This window comes from Pan troglodytes, chromosome 11 (genome assembly GCF_028858775.2).
Source record: "Pan troglodytes isolate AG18354 chromosome 11, NHGRI_mPanTro3-v2.0_pri, whole genome shotgun sequence".
NCBI lineage: Eukaryota > Metazoa > Chordata > Mammalia > Primates > Hominidae > Pan > Pan troglodytes.
The window spans coordinates 82,634,129-82,655,680 of NC_072409.2; the positions used below are offsets into that span (position 1 = coordinate 82,634,129).

The following is a 21,552-nucleotide window of genomic DNA, read 5'->3' on the forward strand; positions in this document are numbered from 1 at the left end:
CACCTAGCTGTCTTCTTGTCCAGTCCCACAGGAATACTAAGTGCTGTGACCTTCATGGTGACCTTGTGAACTGCCGTAACCACCCTTCAGAGGTTTTGTGCAGGAATCACAGAGGAGGTACTGCTAGGACTTGTCTGTGGAAAGCCAGAACAGGAGTAGGCACCCCTCTCCTTCTGGGCTTTGAAGTAAACTTTTAGCCACACTGCCTTGGTTACGCTAGGGCAGCAGAGAAGGAGCACCATCCTGCCTTCCCTTCCTCTCCCTGACAAGTGACAAACAACTGGGACAACTGGGGCTATGACCAAGTGCTCTAAAGTTGGTTTCAGGCCACAATTCTGGTTTCTCCAAATAAAGCCCAACAGTCACGCAACTCTCAGAGCTCCTTCCCTGCTCCTGTCTGAGAAAACATCTGGCAGACTTGCCCCTTGCCAACTTGGTTTTCTTTTCTCTTTAAATCATGAATATGTTTGTTATAAAAATTATTCAAACCATATAGAAGCAGACAGAGCAAAACAAGAAAGTACTATCCACCCCCGTCACCGGCAATTCTCACCCCCACACCCACTTGCATCTTCAGAGTAACTATTCTTTTTTTTTGAGATGGAGTCTGTCTCTCTGTCGCCCAGGGTGGAGTGCAGTGGTGCGATCTCGGCTCACTGCAACCTCTGCCTCCCAGGTTCAAGTGATTCTCTTGCCTCAGTCTCCCAAGTAGCTGTGTTTACAGGTGCCCGCCACCACACCCGGCTACTTTTTTATATTTTTAGTAGAGATGGGTTTTCACCTTGTTGACCAGGCTGGTCTCGAACTCCTGACCTCAAGTGATCCACCCGCCTTGGCCTCCCAAAGTGCTGGGATTACAGGCGTGAGCCACCGCGCCAGGCCCAGAGTAACTATTCCTAACTACACGATGTTTCAGTCTTAAACTATCTGGTATGACAGACTGAATCCACTTCCCAGTGTCACCATCTACACCATGGAAATTATGTCCAGTGACTGCTCTCTCTGGAATCAAGCACTACAAACAACAAACTTAGGACCCCTCTAGTGGGAACAAACGTGTCTGATACCCTAACTAAACATTACATATTTGAACATGGTACCCCAAGGCCAGGCCTGAGGAGGCCACCAATGGCTGGTGCAGCTCAGGACAATTCAGCCCCTGCTAGCTTTTCTGGACAGACAGGTCCCCTTGGAAAGCAGCTGGAGAATCTTACTTGTCTGACTGATGTCTGTGATGAGGAATCGGTGGTGGAGGCCGTGCCTGCATTTCCCTTTCAAGCACACCTGTCAGCGTGGTAGGAGGACAAACGGACTTCCCCCTGATAAAAGTCAAAACACCAAGCATTGAAAAGTGAGAATTGTTTGTGGAGATGGACAGAAAGCTAGAAACTCAGCCCTTGATTTTGGCACTATGACACTACTGAGCACTCTCTGGTATGAACTGTCTGCTCTCAGACATGGCCACCTGCATTTAACCCCCTGTCCCTTCCACCCACCTATGCCAGGCCCGTGGCTTGCTTCATGTCAGACTTGTTTTCTTCACTGACAAGTTCTTCCTATTCCCAGGTTCTGAGAGTGATCCTAGGTCCTCCCTGTCCCCTCCTGGTCACATTATTGCTTCAGTTTCCTCTGATGGCAAAAACACCATTCACAGGGGATGCCTCGAACCAGAGTCCAGCATTCTTTCTGTTTTCCCCATGCCAAGAGGACAGAGCCAAGGAGAGGACAGACAGAGGAACAGGAGACAGAAGGAGAAAAGAGCAGATATGATGGGCAGGCCCCCTTGCCTGAAGAAATGCTGCTTCCAGCATCTGCTATGACTGTAGGCAGATGTGACACTTGTGCATTTTGAGTGCATCTGCCCTGTGGGTCGAGGCATAGGTTTTGCTCTTTGGCTCAGGCCTTTAGATTATCTGGGAAGTGCCAGAGAAGCAGATTTTCCTTCTACTTTTCCAAGAGGGAGAGTGGTAGTAAGAAAGACAAGTATTGACAGACCCTGCTTCTTGGGTCCAGTTTGCCCTGCTTAGGAGTTCTTCCTCTGACGGCGGGATTGACCTACCTGATGGCAGTGACCACCACATTGCGCTTCGGTTCACTGTCATAGCTCACGCTCTCCAGGCCATAAACTTGGGCCAGGTCATGGATGATCCGGCGGTGATCTCTGTTCATGGGAGGGAAGCTGTGGCTTTTCTTACTATTCTTTCCCTGTATTGAGGGAAAAGATGACTGACTGATCATATCATTCTGAAAACAAAATGCTTACAACTAATCTTACCACACAAGAATTGCAGGGATCAATAAGAGGTGATTTTAGAGGCCCACAGCATAGAGCATTTTACTAACTGCCAAGCAAGCCTGGAGGGGTTTGGGAAGATGGGCACTGATGCACTTCTTTCACCTACTCTGTGAGCCACAACAGTCGCAGCTGGACAGGGTTAGGGACAAAGGGTAAGTGAACTGCGACTTAGGTAGACAGCATAATGGTTCTTCCTGATGGGTTCCATAACTGGGGAGTGGGTGATATTCCCCAAAAATGACTAAATAAAGACTTACAAAACAAGAAAATATTATTTCCTTTAAAAATATGTTCTACTTTAAAAATTGTGAGTATTCAGATACAGACACACAAGCAGAGAAACACAACTGTTTGGGTTTCTTAATTAGGAGAGGAATAATGCATTCCATTTTCTCCTTCATGTTAATATTCTGCTGGGAAGTGGTAACAGAAGGGAGGAAAGGAGGGGAATGGGAAGAGGGTAAGGAGAATGGGAAGAGGGTAAGGAGACTGGGAAGGAAAACCACCAGCATTAGATACAGGGGCTAAAGCAACCATCTTGTCCTTACTCACCGTCCCCCCTGATGGAAGGGGGAGGAAGCCAATGCAGCGCTGGGGGCTTCTGACTAAACTCAAGACTTTTCCACTTAAAGCTACCTCCATGACATCCCTGGCCGCCTCCAGGACAGGGGTCTCCCTCTTCTGAAGGAGTCTATCCCACTGCTCTCCAGCTGTAGTCATACAACTTTCATCCTTCCCAAAGGGGACATTCCTGCCTTTGGAATTATAAAGAACAGTGGGCTTTCCTAGCATACAATAGCCCTTCAAAGATCTGAGGGGCTAGAGTGTCTTCCTAAGTGTCCCACACAGTCACTCAACTATCACTATTGAGCCCCCTCACCCAGAGTTTCTTCATCCATTCTTAGGCACTTGGCCAGCATTTTTATTTTCTTTTTCTTTCTTTTTTTTTGAGACAGGATCTCAAGCTGGAGATCCAAGCTGGAGTACAGTGACTCAACCTCAGCTTACTGCAGGCTTGACCTCCTGGGCTTAAGCAATCCTCCTGCCTCAGCCCCCTGAGTAGCTGGGATTACGGGTGTGCACCACCACACCTGGCTAATTTTTTATTTTTTGTAGAGACAGGGTTTTGCCACGTTGTCCAGGCTGGTCGCGAACTCCTGGACTCAAGTGATCCGCCTGCTGCCTCAGCCTCCCAAAGCGCTGGGATTACAGGTGTGAGCCACCGTGCCTGGCATTTACTTACAGCTGACTGCAGAGCTTTCTTCCTTCCTTCCTTCCTTCCTTCCTTCCTTCCTTCCTTCTTTCTTTCTTTCTTTCCTTTCTTTCTTTCTTTCTTTCTTTCTTTCTTTCTTTCTTTCTTTCTTTCTTTCTTTTCTTTCTTTCTTTCTTTCTTTCTTTTTGAGACAGAGTTTCACTCTTGTTGCCCAGGCTGGAGTGCAGTGGCAGAATCTCAGCTCACAGCAACCTCTGCCTCCCGGGTTCAAGGAATTCTCCTGCCTAAGCCTTGCAAGTAGCTGGAATAACAGGTGCCCGCCACCACACCCAGCTAATTTTTATATTTTTAGTAGAGACAGGGTTTCGTCATGTTGGCCAAGCTGATCTAGAACTCCTGACCTCAAGTGATCTGCCTGCCTTGGCCTCCCAAAGTGCTGGCATTACAGGCATGAGACACCGTGCCCAGCAGACTGTAGATCTTTTCTGCAGTCAACTGTCCTGAACCAGGACAGGCTTCCACAGATGTTATAATGGCTGTGTTTTGAGAAAGATAAGGATTCTCAAAGAAGTTGTGACTTTTTCCTACAACTACTCTAGGTTGAAAGTGTTTCCAGGACTTGATTGCTTTTTTTTTTTTCATCAAGCTGGCCTTAGAGAAATGTCCAGTGGGATGTTTCGACTTCAACCTTATTCACGGCCTCCACGAGGGTTTCCATTTCCTTCTCAACGTCACTGACAAACTTTAAGTCCTTCCTGAAATGAGAAATCACCAGTTAATTTTGTCTGTCCCTGCCCTTCTGAGAACCCCTTTCACCCATCCTCTCCCTGTAAAGTGGAGACAATAGACAATGCTGGCAGAAAAACTGCAGAGATCAGGAATTGTCAGAAAACAGAAGGATGACTGACGGAAGAACAAAAGAGAAAAATATAAGAAATGAGAAGATGAAAGGAGAAGTAGCCACTGAAGGGCCAGGGACTCCAGGAGAAAAATAAGAGCTGTTATAGCTCCAACTGAGAACGCATGTGAATGTGAGACTGGGGTGGACAGAAGTGGAATGAAGCCCAGAGATCCTCCAATTTAGTCTAGTCCAGCCCTTGGGAGGCCCCAACTCTTACCACCACCCCACCCAAACTCTTATCTCAACCCTACCCCAAGTTCAGTTCTTTAAGGGGACAGTTTCGAGAAACCAAGAGAAGGATATTTATTAAACAGCACATAATCTCTTACAATAGATAAACAAACAAACTTGAACTGGCTTAATCACAGGAGGAGTACATATTAGTTATGACATCTCAAAAGACCAAACACCCTGACAAGCCACAATTAAGAAAGCAGGTAACAAGTTACATACCTGGCATCTTCTTTCAAACTATCACTGAATTTTGACCCTGAAGAACGTATATTGAAAGGATCAGAATCCTCACTGATATGAAATGCCTCTGCTAATCTCCTGAAAGAGAGAGGTATGCAAATAAAAGGAGTGGGAGGGAAACTATCTTACAGTAACCCCGAGTGCCTACTATATCCTAAATTCTTTACACATTATTTATCTCTATTTTGGTAAACTGGATTATTAAGGAGAGAATAACAACAATTTGGGACATGAGGTGGTATTGTCTTCATAAAAGAAAATAAAACAGATCTATAAGGATCTGAGCAAGTCATAGGCTGAACACTGGGGACTTAGATTATTTGGGGAAGAGGAGTTTGGGGGTGTGGGATCACTGAGAATGGTCAATGGGGGATGACTTTCTCTGAGGCTTTGTTTAAAGATAAGGTACATAAAATAGACATACAAATGTTAAAATTAATATAGAAATCTGAAAAGTAAAGAATTCCATTAACATATACACTTCATTTTTATACATTTCTTGGCTGGGTGCGGTGGCTCACACCTGTAATCCTAGGACTCTGGGAGGCCAAGGTAGATGGATCACTTGAGGCCAGGAGTTCGAGACCAGCCTGGCCAATATGGTGAAACCCTGTCTCTACTAAAAATACAAAAATTAGCCGGGTGTGGTAGCACGTGCCTGTAATCCTAGCTGCTAGGAGGCTGAGGCATGAGAATCACTTGAACTCAGGAGAAAGAGGTTGCAGTGAACCGAGATTGTGCCACTACACTCCAGCCTGGGCGACACAGTGAGACTCTGTCTAAAAATAATAATAATAATAATAATAATAATAATAAATTTCTTTATTATTTTATTTTTATTGACCCATTGTCATTGCTTCATATTTATGAAGCACAGTTTGATGTCTCGGTACATATATACTATGTTGTATAATGACCAAATCAGTGTATTAGGCATATCCATCACCTGATGCCCTTATTATTTCACTGTGGTAAGAATACACAGAAGCCTCTTTTCTAGCTATTTTATAAAATACTACACCTTACCGTTAACCATCATCACCCCAGTGTGCCATAGAACACGAGAACTTAGGCTGGGTACGGTGGCTCACGCCTGTAATCCCAGCACTTTGGGAGGCCGAGGCGGGCGGATCACCTGAAGCCGGGAGCTCGAGACCAGCCTGACCAACATGGAGAAACCTCGTCTCTACTAAAAACACAAAAATTAGTCAGGTGTGGTTGTGCATGCCTGTAATCCCAGCTACTCAGGAGGCTGGGGCAGGAGAATCGCTTGAACCCGGGAGGCAGAGCTTGCAGTGAGCTGAGATAGCGCCATTGCACTACAGCCTGGGCAACAAGAGCAGAACTCCTTCTCAAAAAAAAAAAAAAAAAAAAAAAAAACCACAGGAACTTATTACTACCATCTATTTGTAACTTTATATCCACTGACCAACCTCTCCCCATCCTCCCCTTTCCACCCTGTCCCTCTTCTCAGTCAGACAACACTGGTCTACTCTCTGCTTCTATGTTATTTTTTAAATATTCTACATATGAGTGAGATCGTGTGGTGTCTTTCTGTGTCTGGCTTATTTCACTTAACATGATGTCCTCCAGGTCCATCCATGTTGTTGCAAATGACAGGGTTTCATTTTTTTTATGGCCGAATAGTATTTCATTCTGTATATATACCCCATTTTCTTTATCCATTCAGCCATGTTGGCCACTTCAGTTGATTTCATATCTTGGCTATTGTAAATAGTGCTGCAACAAATATGAGAGTACAGGTATCTCTATAGATTTTATTTCCTCTGTAGAGATACCAAGTAATAGGATTGCTGGATCATATGGTAGTTCTATTTTTAATGTGAGGAAATTCCATACTGTTTTCCATAGTGGCTGTACTAATTTACAATCCCACCAAGAGTGTGTAAGTGTTCCCTTTTTCTAATTGTTTTTTTTTTTTTGAGGCTGGGTCTGGCTCTTGTTGCCCAGGCTGGAGTGCAGTGGCATGATCTCAGCTCACTGTAACTTCCACCTCCTGGGCTTAAGCCATCCTCCTACCTCAACCTCTCCAGTAGCTGGCACTACAAGTGTGTCACCATGCCCGGCTAATTTTTGTATTTTTTGTAGAGACAGGGTTTTGCTATGTCGCCCAGGCTGGTCTTGAACTCCTGAGCTCAAGTGATCCGCTGGCCTCAGCCACCCAAATGCTGGGATTATGGGGATGAGCCACTGTAACGGGCCCCTTTTTTCACTATAATGTTTCTCTCTATGTGTATATATATATTTTTTTGGAGATGGAGTCTTGCTCTTGTCGCCCAGGCTGCTCTTGTCGCCCAGGCTGGAGTACAATGGCATGATCTTGGTTCACTGCAACCTCCACCTCCTGGATTCAAGTGATTCTCCTGCCTCAGCCTCCCGAGTAGCTGGGATTACAGGCGCCCGCAACCATGCCCAGCTAATTTTTGTATCTTTAGTAGAGATGGGGTTTCACCATGTTGGCCAGGCTGGTCTTGAACTCCTGACCTCAGGTGATCCACCCGCCTCGACCTCCCAAAGTGCTGGGATTACGGGTGTGAGCCACTGCGCCCAGCCTTTCTCTATAATTTTAAGTAGCCGCCATTATTATATTCAAAATTGTCTCACCCCCCCAAAAATAAGAATGTGAGGTAATGCATATGCTAATTAGCTTGATTTAGCCATTCCACAATGTATACATACACATCATGCTGTATTACCATAAATATATACCATTTTTATTTAATAAAAAAATTTTAAAAATTAAAAAAACCTTGTTTCTTTGCCTCTCCCCAGCATTATCTTGTTAGCATTTCTCATATTATTATTTTGTTTTCACACTTAACTGTCTTCATGGCTCATAGTCTTCTAATTATGTTCCCATATTTTAATCATTTCCCATTTAGGTTTCTTTAACAGTTCCTCAGTTTCTCAATATTATATACGACACAATTAATATCTCTGTGCAAAAAGCTGTGAAAATGTTTCCAGTTGTGGGGTACATGGAGTGGACATAAGACTCTTGATCAATGTGGAGTAAGTGGTCTCCAGAAATGCCACTTTGTGCCCTAGCCATCAGTGTCTGAATCTCATGGCATCTCACCAACATTCAAGTTATTTTATTTTTTTAAAGCTAGATTTCAGCTTAGCACTTAGTACAATTTTCATTTACACTGCACCAGGAGTCACTTACAAGCTTAGTGCCCACAAGAATCTGGTTCACACTGCTAGATTTCCAATTTTTCAAAAGACGCTTACTTTTCAAATTTTCAAGAGAATTTCTAGGGGAAGATCTTTTGATGTTTTGGTTAGTTGGCCACTAATTCAAATTTAAACACAATAAAACCTGTCTGTGGGCTGAATTTGGCCTGCTAGGTTTTTATTTCTACAATAGAGATATACACACATGCATACACACATACATATATATACACACAGGTGTATGCATGTATATATGTGTGTGTATATATAGATATAACTTTAGATGGACTTTTCTTTAAATTTGCATTTTTTTCTCTTAGGTTTGTGTGTATTTATGAAAGACTCTATCCAGTAAGGGTCATTATGTCATCACCAAGATTGAGGAGAAATTCAAAAGGCTTTCAAAAATAGCTAGTTTTAATCAATAACATTTACTGAGTACCTACTATGTGCCAAGCTCTTGTGCCAAGAGCTTTATGAGTATCATTTTTAATGTATTAATCCTCACAACAACTCTGAAAGGTAAATACTGTTATTGTCATCATTTCTAGATTTTTAAGAAACCTAAGGCTTACAGACAATATGTGACTTGCCCAAGGTCTCATAGCTAAGTGATTTGTGAAGCCAGGATTCAAATCCAGACAATCTGACTCCAGAGCTCTGGCTCTAACTAGTATACAATATGTCTTTCAACCACCAAAAGTACATTTCCATGTTTGGAGACCTTCTGTGTATTCACTATAGCATTTCTGAATACCTAGGACTCCTAATTTACATTCTGCAGCTGAGAACACTGACTGACGGTTCCTAAAGGGCAAGGGTTTTGAACGGCACTCACTAGAAAGTTATCATAAGGGTCAAACCAAGGAAAATTTGGACAGCACTACTAGTCATCATATTACCTTCTACACACTTAATATGTAAAGAGGTACTATTAAAATTGCTGAAAGTCAAACTTCAAGGTAAAATAGGGCTATACTTTGTCTGCATTTGTCTAACTTTTTATCTTAAACAAATTTCAAAGACAAGTTATGAGAATATTACCATAAACTTCTATATAACCTTCACCTAAATTCTCCAATTATTAACATTTTGCAGGGCTATTCAATTTAATCAATCTTTGCTAGAATCAGAAAGTTTGTCAGTTGTTGAATAAATGCTTCTTGATCTGATAGAGTATCCTCAAATAACTTACTGCAGACATCATATTTAATGGTGAAATACTTAAAGTTTTCCCCATGAGATGGAGGATTAGTCAGGAACATCTATTTTTTTTTTGGTGAGACTGAGTCTTGCTGTATCGTCTAGGCTAGAGTGCGGTGGCGCCATCTCGGCTCACTGCACCCTCTGCCTCCCAGGTTCAAGCAATTCTCTTGCCTTAGCCTCCTGAGTAGCTGCGACTACAGGCGTCTGCCACCATGCCCAGCTAAGTTTTGTATTTTTAGTAGAGACAGGGTTTCACCATGTTGACCAGGCTGGTCTCGAACTCTTGACCTCAAGTGATCCGCCCGCCTCAGTCTCCCAAAGTGCTGGGATTACAGGCGTGAGCCACCGTGCCCGGCCAAGGAATATCTATTATTACCACCCTCCATTCAACAATATACTGAAGGCCCTAACCAGTACAATGAGGTAAGAAGAAGAAATAAAAGTTAAGAATTGGAAAGAAGGAAAAAAGATAAAAGAAAAAAGAAAGGAAAAAAATAACAGGAATTGACAATAAATAAAATTACTATTATTAGAAGACATGACTGTGTATATACAAAATCCAAAATAATCTACAATATCAGAAATAAGTGAATTTAGCGAGGTTGCTAAATAAGTCAATAAATATCAATTGTATTTCTAAATACCAGCAACAAGCAATTAGAAAATACCAATTTAGGCCGGGTGTGGTGGCTCACGCCTGTAAACCCAACACTTTGGAAGGCTGAGGCAGGAGGATTGCTTGAGCCCAGGAATGTGAGACCAGCCTGGCCAACATAGCGAGATGCCATCTCTACCAAAAAAAACAAAAAAATTAGCTGGGTGTGGTACAAAAAATGTAAAAATTAGCTGGGTGTGGTGGCATGCACTTGCAGTTCCAGCTACTTGGGAGGTGAGGTGGGAGGATCACTTGAACCCAGGAGGTAGAGGCTGCAGTGAGCTGTAATTGTGCCATTGCACTCCAGCCTGGGAGACAGAGTGAGACTCTGTATCAAAAAAAAAAAAAAAAAAAAAAAAAAAAAAAATCAAGCCATTCACAGAATTTTTTTGCCTTATCTGTGATATATTTTTATGCCTGCTGAAGCACATAAATATCTTCTGTAACACATTTCTAAAATGAGCATTTGCTTTAAAATGAAGTCCTTGTAATTTGCATTTTTTCTTGAGGATGTCAACCTGGTCAAAAACAAAATAAACAAAACACTTGTCACATTAAATAATAATAATAATTAAAACAAAATTAAAAGTTGGCCAGGCGCAGTGGCTCATGCCTGTAATCCCAGCACTTCGGGAGGCTGAGGCGGGCAGATCATGAGGTCAGGAGATTGAGACTGTCCTGGCTAACATGGTGAAACACCATCTCTACTAAAAATACAAAAAATTAGCCGGGTGTAGTGGTGGGCACCTGCAGTCCCAGCTACTTGGGACGCTGAGGCAGGAGAATGGCGTGAACCCGGGAGGTGGAGCTTGCAGTGAGCCGAGATCACACCATTGCACTCCAGCCTGGGAAACAGAGCGAGACTCTGTCTCAAAAAAAAAATTACAAGTAATACAAGAAAAATAAACCCATCTATAGCAGCATCAAAAAGCAAGAAACAAATCTACTAAAAGAATACAAAATTTATATATAGAAAACCATAAAGTATCATTGAGAGAAATCAAAGAAGACATGAAATGCAAGAATACACCTTCCTCTTGGACTAGAAAATTTAACATTGTAAAGATTCCAAATTGACCTACAAGTTAAATACCAACTCAATCAAAATCCCAGCAGGTTTCTTGGGTATATATTATAATAACAAGCCAATTGTGAAATATAAGTGGAAATGGGCTGGGTGCAGTAGCTCATGCTTATAATCCCAGCACTTTGTGGGGCCAAGGCAGGAGGTTCGCTTGAGCCAGAAGTTTGAGACCACCCTGGTCAACATAGTAAAACCCTGTCTTTACAAAAGAAAAAAAAAAGAAAAGAAAAACTTAGCCAGGCGTACTGGTGTGTGCCTGTAGTCCTATCTATTTTGGAGGCTGAGGCACGAGGATCCCTTGAGCCCAGGAGTTCAAGGGTACAGTGAACTATGATTGTGCCACTACATTCCAGCATGGGTGACAGAGCAAGATCCTATCTCAATAAATAAATAAATAAATGAAAAAGACATTAAGTGGAAATGTAAAGGGCTAAGAATAAAGAATAATCAAAGACAATATTGAAGAAAAGTCATGGTTGAGGATATATACTACCAGATATTAAGACTTGTTATAAAGGTACAGTAATTAAGACAGTGTGATACTAGTGCAGTTGAACAGGATGAGCTCAGAAACAGACTCACATATATATATATATTTGATATACTTTATTTATTTATTTATTTATTATTATTTTTTGATGCGGAGTCTCCCACTGTCGCCCAGGCTAGAGTGCAGTGGCACCATCTCGGCTCACTACAAGCTCCGCCTCCTGGGTTCATGCCATTCTCCTGCCTCAGCCTCCCGAGTAGCTGGGACTACAAGTGCCCGCCACCATGCCCGGCTAATTTTTTGTATTTTTAGTAGAGATGGGGTTTTACCAGGATGGTCTCGATCTGCTGACCTCATGATCTGCCCACCTCAGCCTCCCAAAGTGCTGGGATTACAGGCACCACCATTACGGCCATGGTGAGCCACCATGCCCGGCTTATTTTTGTTTTTTTTTTTTTTTTGAGACAGCGTTTCACTCTGTCACCAAGAGTACAGTCCAGACTGGTGATCATGGCTCACTGTAGCCTCAACTGCACAGGTTCAAGCAATCTTCCCACCTCAAGCCTCCCAAGTAGCTGGGACTACAGGTGTGCACCACCACACCTGGCTAATTTTATTTTATTTTTTGTACAGATGAGGTTTTGCCAAGTTGCCCAGGCTTATATGTGATTTATGACAGAGGTGGCACTGCAGAGTGCTGGGAAAAGGACAATCTTGGTACTCGTCAAACGGATATTCACGTGGAAAAAAGCTGAATTGTAAACTGTCCTTATCCATACTCAAAAAAATCAGTACAGGTCAACTGCAGATTTAAAATGTGAAAGGTAAAATAATACAGTTTCTAGATAATAACAGAATATTGTCATTGCCTCAGGATAGACAAATTTTTCTAAATAGGACATGAAAAGTGCTTATTAAGAAACTCAAATAAACTGGATAATATTAACATTAAAAATTTCTGTTTATCAAAAGACAACAAGAGTTCTTTAGCTTCTGGGATTAAAAAAAGGCATCAAGAGAGTAAAAAATGAAGGTACAGAGTGCAACAAAGTACTCACAATGTATACATAAAGCCAACAAAGAACTCATATTCAGAATACATAAAGAATTCCTACTAATCAATACAAAAAGAGCACAAAAAAATAAGCAAAGGACTTGTACAGGCACTTCAAAAATGAGGCTATCCAATGGCCAGTAACTACAAGAAAGGTGCTCAATCTCTTAAGTCATCAGGAAAATAGAAATTAAAAGCTCAATGACATCTTGTTATACACATCTACAAAATGGCTAAAATTAAAAAGTGACAATTTCAAGTGCTGACAAAAATGTACAGCAATGGGAATTATCCTTTGCTGGTGGGAGTGTAATTTGGTACAATCACTTTGGACATGGGCAGAATCTACTAATGCTGAACACACATAAACCCTATTAATCAGCAATTCTACTTCTGGCTTATATCCAACAGAAATGTACAGAAATATAGAGCAAGCAAGTTTAAGAATGTTCTGGGCTGGGCGTGGTGGCTCAAGCTTGTAATCCCAACACTTTGGGAGGTCGAGGCAGGTGGATCACCTGAGGTCAGGAGTTCGAGACCAGCCTGGCCAACATGGTGAAACCCCATTTCTACTAAAAATACAAAAATAAGCTGGGCATGGTGGTACACACCTGTAATGCCAACTACTCTGGAGGCTAAGGCAAGAGAATCACTTGAACCCGGGAGGCAGAGGTGGCAGTGAGCCAAGATCATGCCATTGCACTCCAGCCTAGGCGACAAGAGAAAAACTCCATCTCAAAAAAAAAAAAAAAAAGAATTCTTAACAGTTTTATTTGTAATAGTCTAACAGTTAATACAAAGATATCCATTAACAGTATAATGGGTAAATGAATAGTAATACAAAAAAAATCATGCAGGAATAAAAATGAATAAAGCATTGCTACATGCAACAACAGGAGTGAATGTCACAAAAATATAACGAAAGAAGCCAGACAAAAATAATACAAACTACATGATTTCATCACTTACATAAAGTTCAAAAACTAATCTAAAGAGAAATTAGGATAGAGGTTTCACCTTTATGTAGAGTACAAGAGACGGTTCTGGTAATTATCTTTTCACCTGTATCCATACTCAACTGTATTCATTTAGTGACACAAATGATTACACAACTGTAATCATTTAGTGACGATTCACTGATCTGCACACTTCCAATCTTCAATATGTATGCTAAACTTCAACAAAAAGTTAACTAAACATTGTTTTAAACCTCTTATCTCTGAGTCAGGAAGTTGGCCAGTCCCTGAATAAGTATGCTGTGTTATGTGATGTTTATATCATGCCCAAAACCACACAGCTCATGTTTCTCAATATGCTGAAATCACCTGAGTGGTTTATCCTTAAGACAATTCAATTCTTGGTAACGGCATTTCTCTTGCTCTTTGATAACGGTAAAAGACGCAGCGCAGTACTGAGTGAATGACATTTGAAGGGTTGCTCCCTCCCATTAATTTCACAGAGCTCAAGGGCAAGGAGATTAAAAAAGCAGCTGCAACTACTTACTTTTTCCTTTCCAAGGCTGAACACTCCTCATCACACTCCAGCCTTGATAAGCAAATGAAAAAAAATTAAAGTCAGAATACAGACTGTACAGCTCCTATCCAGCAAGAAAAGGAAGTCTCAGTCAACCTGGAAGCACAGCTGACTCTTGCCAAAAAACAATCCCTCAGGCCAGGAAGCAGCCTGTGAGGCCACCTGCTCTTCAGTTTCCATTAGTAACCTTGCCCTAGAAATACCATTTCCCCAGGGACCCCAATCCAGGAATGGCTGGATGAGGTCCCTCTGAAGGACAGGTGGGATGATGGCCTCTCTGTTATGGGGTCTAGGAGTCCTCCAGTGGCCTCAGAGTGTTCCCTGGCTGCTCAGTCCCAAATGCTCCACAGGTGCCCCTCTTAACAGCCCGATCTCCCTCTCCAGAGATGGCCACCTCTCTGGGTTCTCTATTCTCACATGGGTTAAGCTAAACACCTATAGGTCTCTGCTTCCTTCGGTTACTGTGAGGCCTAGAAAAGTCTCCTCTAGTCTTAGCCATCTCCTGAGTAGGATTCATTGGGGATGGAGCGGATGTCTCAACATCAAATTGTCTATTGAATACTTATTGTGTATGCAAGGCTCTACTATGAAGGATTGAGATAAATGAATAATCTCTGCCCTCTAATTGAAGTCTAATTGAAGAAAGAAGGCACATATATGCATTTTAAAAATTACCTGGCTTGATGAACTTCCTTTTTGGTAATTAACTTGCTGATCTCCACTGAACCTCCAAGCTGCATGTCTGTTATCTTAGAGGCCATGGAAATTGCAGCTATTCTGAAATATAAAAAAGAAAGGGAAAAAGAGGCATTGCAGTTTCACAAGAACCTCCTTATACTTGGGATACAGAAGACCTCTTTAAAAGCAAATCTAGGCCAGGTGTGGTGGCTCACGCCTGTAAGCCCAGCACTTTGGGAAACCAAGGCAGGTGGATCACCTGAGGTCAGGAGTTCATGACCAGCCTGGCCAATATGGTGAAACCCCCTCTCTGCTAAAAATACAAAAAATTAGCCAGGCATGGGAGCAGGCGCCTGTGATCCCCGCTACTCAGGAGGCTGAAGCAGGAGAATCACTTGAACCTGGGAGGTGCAGGTTGCAGTGAGCCGAGATTGCACCATTGCACTCTAGCCTGGGCAACAGGAGCGAAACTCCATTTCAAAAAAAAAAAAAAGCAAATCTATCAGATGAAAACTGGTGTGGCCTTGGAAGCCTGGCTACTATGAACTACCTACATATTTATGTCATATCTCTTCAATTATATTCAAAGCAGCTACATGGGAAGCGATGAGGTGACTCAATCCCTCACAGTATCCCCTAGAGCAACACTTGGCACTTAGTAGGTATTCAAACACAGCCAATCTGATGTGTGCATCCTCTTAAAGTCCTATATCCATGGCACCTCTCCCCATCTAACCAGATATATATATATATATAACCATTCATTCTCTAACACCTCCATCTCAGCACTCAGATCCCTATATGGCTACACAGGTCCCAAGACTTCAGGAGGCTGCAGAGATACCTCACAGAACAATTAGAAACCCTCACACCAGAGGAGCACAGAGCTTAGCCCTAGCTGTGTCAATGACAAATGGTAGGATGTGAAAGCAATTCATCTAACTTCAGGACATCTTCCCTTCTTATCTCACAATGTAATATGACCAAAAGAGAGAAAAAGAGAAAGAGGAAGGAGGAAGCAGGGAAATTTCAAAGTTATTTTACACACTAAAGTTAGGGAAGAAAAGGTATATAAAGCAGCACTTTTTCTTTGAACTAGAGAAACCAGATTTTTAAAAATGTATGTAAGAAACTTTCCAGCCAGGTGTAGTGGCTCACACCTGTGATCCCAGCACTTTGGGAGGCCAAGGTGGGAGACCAGCCTGGGAAACAGGGCGAGACCCCTCTCAATAAAACAAAACAAAACAAACAAAAAAACCTTTCCAGCTTTTAGAAAAGTTGCAAGGATACTATGATAAACACATGTATCTGTGCAGTGGTGTTTACAACTGATTACAACCAGTTACAGACTTCTTTGTTTCTTCTCCACTCCCACTGCTTCACTTGACTAGCTTTAAAAACAAAACAAAACACATGTATCTGTTTCACCTAGGCCATCAGTTGTTAACATTTAAGTAACACTAACCTTTGATAAGTACTAGATGCTTCAGAGCAAATCACCATCTCTTTTCTTCGTCCACATTCACACTGTAGCTCTACCTGAAGTCAGATGAACATGGAACGACTTTTAGCACACTGGAACCATGTGAATAGAGCACTTTTCACTCTTAAATCCTCTCTTAAACCATAGCAGAGACTAGAGAGTCAGTGGGTGGCCACTCTCCAAGCTGGAAGAAGCTAACCACACATGCAAACTGACACAGTTGTTGACATGCTAGGAAAGAATTGCCCCGTCCACAATGCCCCCTTTTGGAAACCACCTCTGTTCTTAATCCTGGCTGAAGGGGCAGGCCTAGGATGAAGTTTGTACCATCAGAGACAGACACTTGCCCTAGGCCCAACTGTGGCCTAGCCAACTCCACATCCTCAAGGTGGCCACACTTGATCCTTTAGACCAGGCTTAACCTCCCATTTACCTGCTCTCATAGCACCCTCCACAAGGCTTAAACTACTCCCTCACGACACCACAGCCATAATTAGTTATCTAAGTAATAATCAAGTATCTGTCCTATCAGATTGTGAGGAACCATGTGTCTCTTGTTCACTAATTTATCCCTAGCACCTCATACTATGTCTTGCACAAAAGACATTTATACATTTATTAAATAAATGGAGTAAACAATCAGTGACTATTGAGAGTCTCATCCAAGGGAGACACAGACTGTGGTCTGGTGGCAGTGGGTACCTGCTGAATCAAAAGGCCATACCAAGTTGGGCAGGCAGAAACTTGTATGACTTACTCTACCTTTCTCTAACTTGTGGTTATTTGCAACCAATGACCCTTAATTAAGATGCATGCCCAGGGGCCACTGTAGACAGTTCTGGATTCACTAGTAGCCTCAGAACTACAGTCAATGCTGCATCTGTGGCCAGAAATACCCACCTTAGCTTTACAAGCAGTCACAGGGCAGGGTGAGCTGGTATGGCAGGGTGCCATACACGGGTGACCACAGTCAGCTCTGGGTGTGGTGCAGGGCTGCTTGCAGGGCTCATCCACAAGACACTCCCCTTTGTGACAGAGTCTCTGACATTTGTGCATCCCACATGGTAGCGTGGCACTGCAGGGTAATCCGCAAGAGATATCAACCAGGTGACAGGGGATGTTGCTCCGAAACTAGGAGAGACAGAAGTAGCCAGATTCTCATCTCCATGTGGGATTTGGGGTGAGTTTTAACTTTCTCTTTAAACATTTCTGAGCTTACGGCAGGGTTTGGTTTTGTTTTGTTTTCGGATACAGGGTTTCACTGTCGCCCAGGCTGGAGTGCAACGGTGTGATTATGACTTTCCTGGGGCTCAGGTGATCCTCCCATCTCAGTCTCCCAAGTAGCTGGGATTGCAGGTGCATGCCACCACGCCCAGCTAATTTTTGTATTTTTTTTTAAGAGATGGGGTTTCACCATGTTGCCCAGGCTGGTCTCGAACTCCTGAGTGGAAGCGATCCACCTGCCTAGGCCTCCCAAAGTGCTGAAATTACAGGTGTGAACCACTGCATCTGGCAATAACAGTTTGTATTTATTTATTTATTTTGAGACGAAGTCTCACTCTGTTGCCCAGGCTGGAGTACAGTGGCGCCAATCTCGGGGCTCACTGCAACCTCCACCTCCAGGGTTCAAGTGATTCTCCAGCCTCACCCTCCCGAGTAGCTGGGGTTACAGGTGTGTACCACTACGACCGGCTAATTTTTGTATTTTTAGTTGGGGTTTTGCCATGTTGGCCAGATGGCTGGTCTTGAACTCCTGACTTCAAGTGATCCACTTGCCTTGGCCTCCCAAAGTGCTGGGATTACAGGCATGAACCACCACACTCAGCTCAGTTTTTAAAATAAGGATTATTATTACTTTAATTTTTAGAGACAGGGTCTCACTATGTTGCCTAAGCTGGACTTGAACTTCTGGGCTCAAGTGAGCCTCTTGCCTTAGTCTTCTGATTAGCTGGGACTATAGGTACATGCCACTGCATCCAGCTTAAAAGCTGTATTTTTAAAAAAAGCTCTATTTATCTGAAAAGAAATCCGTTTGATTTTCAAAGTCTGAAAGGTTAGTTTGAGATGAAGAAAACAAACCTTAACTTTATTTAATAATCCCTGTTATGACTCAAAAGGATTTGCAGCAGAAGCCAAAAATGTGATCTGGAACATAAACTTTCCAAAGTGACAACAAACAAATGTAACTAGGTAACTAGGGAGTGCTTGAAAATGCTATGACTAACTGGCAGGGACAGATGATCTTTTCCCTCCTTTCTGAACTGCTAAAGCAGAGTCAATAGACTAATTCTTATAGATGCGGGGTGGAGGGCAACCTTAGCCCAGGGTTCTGAGACTGATGGCAGGGCCATTTTTTCGTTTTATTTTGCTTTTTTTTTTTTTTTTTTTGAGATGGAGTCTCGCTCTGTCGCCCAGGCTGGAGTGCGGTGGCGCCATCTCAGCTCACTGCAACCTCCACCTCCTGGGTTCAAGCGATTCTCCTACCTCAGCCTCCCAAGTAGCTGGGACTACAGGTGTGTGCCACCATGTCCAGCTAATTTTTGTATTTTTAGTAGAGACAGGGTTTCACTATGTTGGCCAGGCTGGTCTCCAACTGCTGACCTCAGGTGATCCACTTGCCTCAGCCTATCAAATTGTTGGGATTACAGGCATGAGCCACCACGCCTGGCCTGTTTTTTTTTTGAGGCAGAATCTTGCTCTGTTGCCTAGGCTGGAGGGCAGTGGCACGATCGTGTCTCACTGCAGCCTTGAACTCCTGAGTTCAAGCGATCCTCCTGCCTTAGCCTTCCAAGTAGCTGGGAGTACAGGCATGCCACTAAACCCAGCTAATTTTTGTATTATTTGTAGAGTCAGGATCCCACTAGGTTGCCCAGGCTAGGAGGCTGTTTTCTGTAATTAAATACTTAACTCTCCTCATGTCTCCCAACTCATGGTCTCCACAGCTTCAGGCAGTCCTGTCCTTTAAAAAATTAAGAGACAACAGGGCATGGAACCCCCAATTCTTTTTTTTTTCTTGAAAAATGGCCTGTTTCCACGCTTCCTCACCATAGGAAAAAGCTGCTGAAATTTTACTCTCGTAGGACCAAAGGCTAGTCTTGAACCCTCGAAATGAGGGATATACTTCTACTGCAGTGACACACAACTTCTCCCCCTGAAGAGACCTCCAACATCTAGGACATACATATTTCCCATCGCACTGGAATCCATATTTTAGTAGAATGTAGTTCTCAATCATTAAACACTTACCCATTCTACTACCAGGGCAAAGGGGATAATTTTTGCCCATGCTCTGCCCTGTCATCCTCTCCACATTACTTTCTTCTCACTATCCTTTAGGATGTTAATTCTTCCAGAACACCTGGAGAGCCCTTCCATCCTCCTTAGCCCTCTGTATTTCCCGCATTACTGCTATTGTCTGTTTTCATGCCTGCCTCCTAACCCAAAGTGAAGGCTTCATAAGGGCAAGGGTTAGTCTCGTTCACTTCCAAAGCACCCAAACCTAGCCTGTTACCTAGCACATAGTACTCATACTCGATATCTGTTGAATGAAGTCTTAATAAGCCATCAATACGAAGATAACACATTGATGTTTTAGAATGGATAAACTGGAAAAGGTGAGACATATAGAAAAGAATAAATACCAAGGACTTGAGAACCACCCACAGGAAATCAGTGGAGGAATATACGTCCATGAAGATAAAAGAATATAGCATGTTGTTATAGATGTCAAGAGTTTCATGAAATGTTGGCCAATACGTCATGATGCAAAAAAAGCAGGTTACAAAACAATATCTTTTTTTTTTTGGTATAGGACAGTTGGAATGTAGCAAACAGTATCATCTTAACTACAGCAAGGAAAAATGTGTACCACGTCTGGTGGTTTATATGCCAGAATGGTAGAGTACTTCTTTCTCAGTAGCAGAATTAAATCTTCTCAACTGTACAATAAATATGCATTTCTTATTGGACTTCACTTTATTGCATTTCATAGATATCACATTTTTTACAAATTGAAACTTTGTGGCAACCCTGTCTCCAGCAAGTCTATCTGTTCCACTTTTCCAACAGCACATGCTCATTTCGTGTCTGCATCACATTTTGGTAATTCTCGCAACATCTCAGACTTTTTCATTATTATATCTGTTACGGTGACCTGCAATCAGTGATTTTTTTTTTCTTTTTTCTTATTTCAATAGTTCTTGGGGAACAGGTGGTGTTTGGTTACATGGATAAGTTCCTTGGCAGTGATTTTTGAGATTTTGGTGCACCCATCACCCGAGGAGTGTACATTGTACCCAATGCGTAGTTTTTAAAATTTATTTTTTTTTCGAGACGGAGTCTTGCTCTGTTGCCCAGGCTGGAGTGCAGTGGTGCGATCTTGGCTCACTGCAACATCCGCCTCCCGAGTTCAAGCAATTCTCCTGCCTCAGCCTCCCAAGTAGCTGGGATTACAGGGATGCGCCACCAGGCCCGGCTAATTATTTTAGTAGAGATGGGGGGGGGTCTCACCATGTTGGCCAGGTTGGTTTCGAACTCCCGACCTCATAATCTACCTGCCTTGGCCTCCCAAAGTGCTGGGATTATAGGCATGAGCCACCATGCTCGGACCCAGTGTGTAGTTTTTTTATCCCTCACCCGCCTCCCATCCTTTCCCCAGAGTCCCCAAAGTCCATTGTATCATTCTCATGCCTTTGCGTCCTCATAGCTTAGCTCCCTCTTATAATTGAGAACATACGATGTTTGGTTTTCCATTCCTGAGTTACTTCACTTAGAATAATGGTCTCCAAATCCATCCAGGTTGCTGTGAATGCCATTATTTCGTTCCTGGCTGAGTAGTATTCCATGGTACGTATAGATACACCACAATTTCTTTATCCACTTGTTGACTGATGGGCAGTTGGGCTGGTTCCACATTTTTGCAATTGTGAATTGTGCTGCTATAAACATGCGTGTGCAGGTATCTTTTTCATATAATGACTTCTTTTCTTCTGGGTAGACGCCCAGTAGTGGGACTGCTGGATCAAACGGTAAATCTACTTTTAGTTCTTTAAGGAATCTCCACAGTTTTCCACAGTGGTTGTACTAGTTTACATTCCCACCAGCAGTGTAAAAGTGTTCCCTTTTCACCACATCCACGCCAACATCTATTATTTTTTGATTATTGCCATTCTTGCAGGAATAAGGAGGTTATTAAAAAAAAAAATTTGGTATTTTAAAGTAAAATGATTGGAACAGACAACATTGGTTTTCAGAAGTTGGAAGTAGGGGACATTGAGTATACAGGGGC

General features: G+C 42.7%; 1 protein-coding gene across 40 annotated transcripts in view; it reads right to left on the reverse strand.

The window, feature by feature from the left end:
* The window catches only part of NFX1 (nuclear transcription factor, X-box binding 1), an 81,100-nt gene that overhangs the window by 2,331 nt on the left and 57,217 nt on the right, over positions 1–21,552 (reverse strand). For 12 of the 40 annotated variants that reach the window (XM_001159552.7, XM_009456445.5, XM_009456444.5 and 9 more), the window contains exons 16-23: positions 17,166–17,396; positions 16,248–16,321; positions 14,780–14,881; positions 14,075–14,116; positions 4,864–4,962; positions 4,198–4,264; positions 2,060–2,205; positions 1,215–1,319 (exon numbers count right to left, since the gene is read on the reverse strand). In XM_001159552.7, the coding sequence (XP_001159552.2) occupies positions 1,215–1,319; positions 2,060–2,205; positions 4,198–4,264; positions 4,864–4,962; positions 14,075–14,116; positions 14,780–14,881; positions 16,248–16,321; positions 17,166–17,396 (866 nt within the window). Of the gene's footprint in view, positions 1–1,214; positions 1,320–2,059; positions 2,206–2,848; positions 4,265–4,863; positions 4,963–5,507; positions 5,664–10,322; positions 10,462–14,074; positions 14,117–14,779; positions 14,882–15,980; positions 16,322–17,165; positions 17,397–20,221; positions 21,281–21,552 lie in introns of those variants that run through there. The other 28 variants (XM_054658743.2, XM_054658742.2, XM_063787887.1 and 25 more) reach the window with 10 other exon arrangements.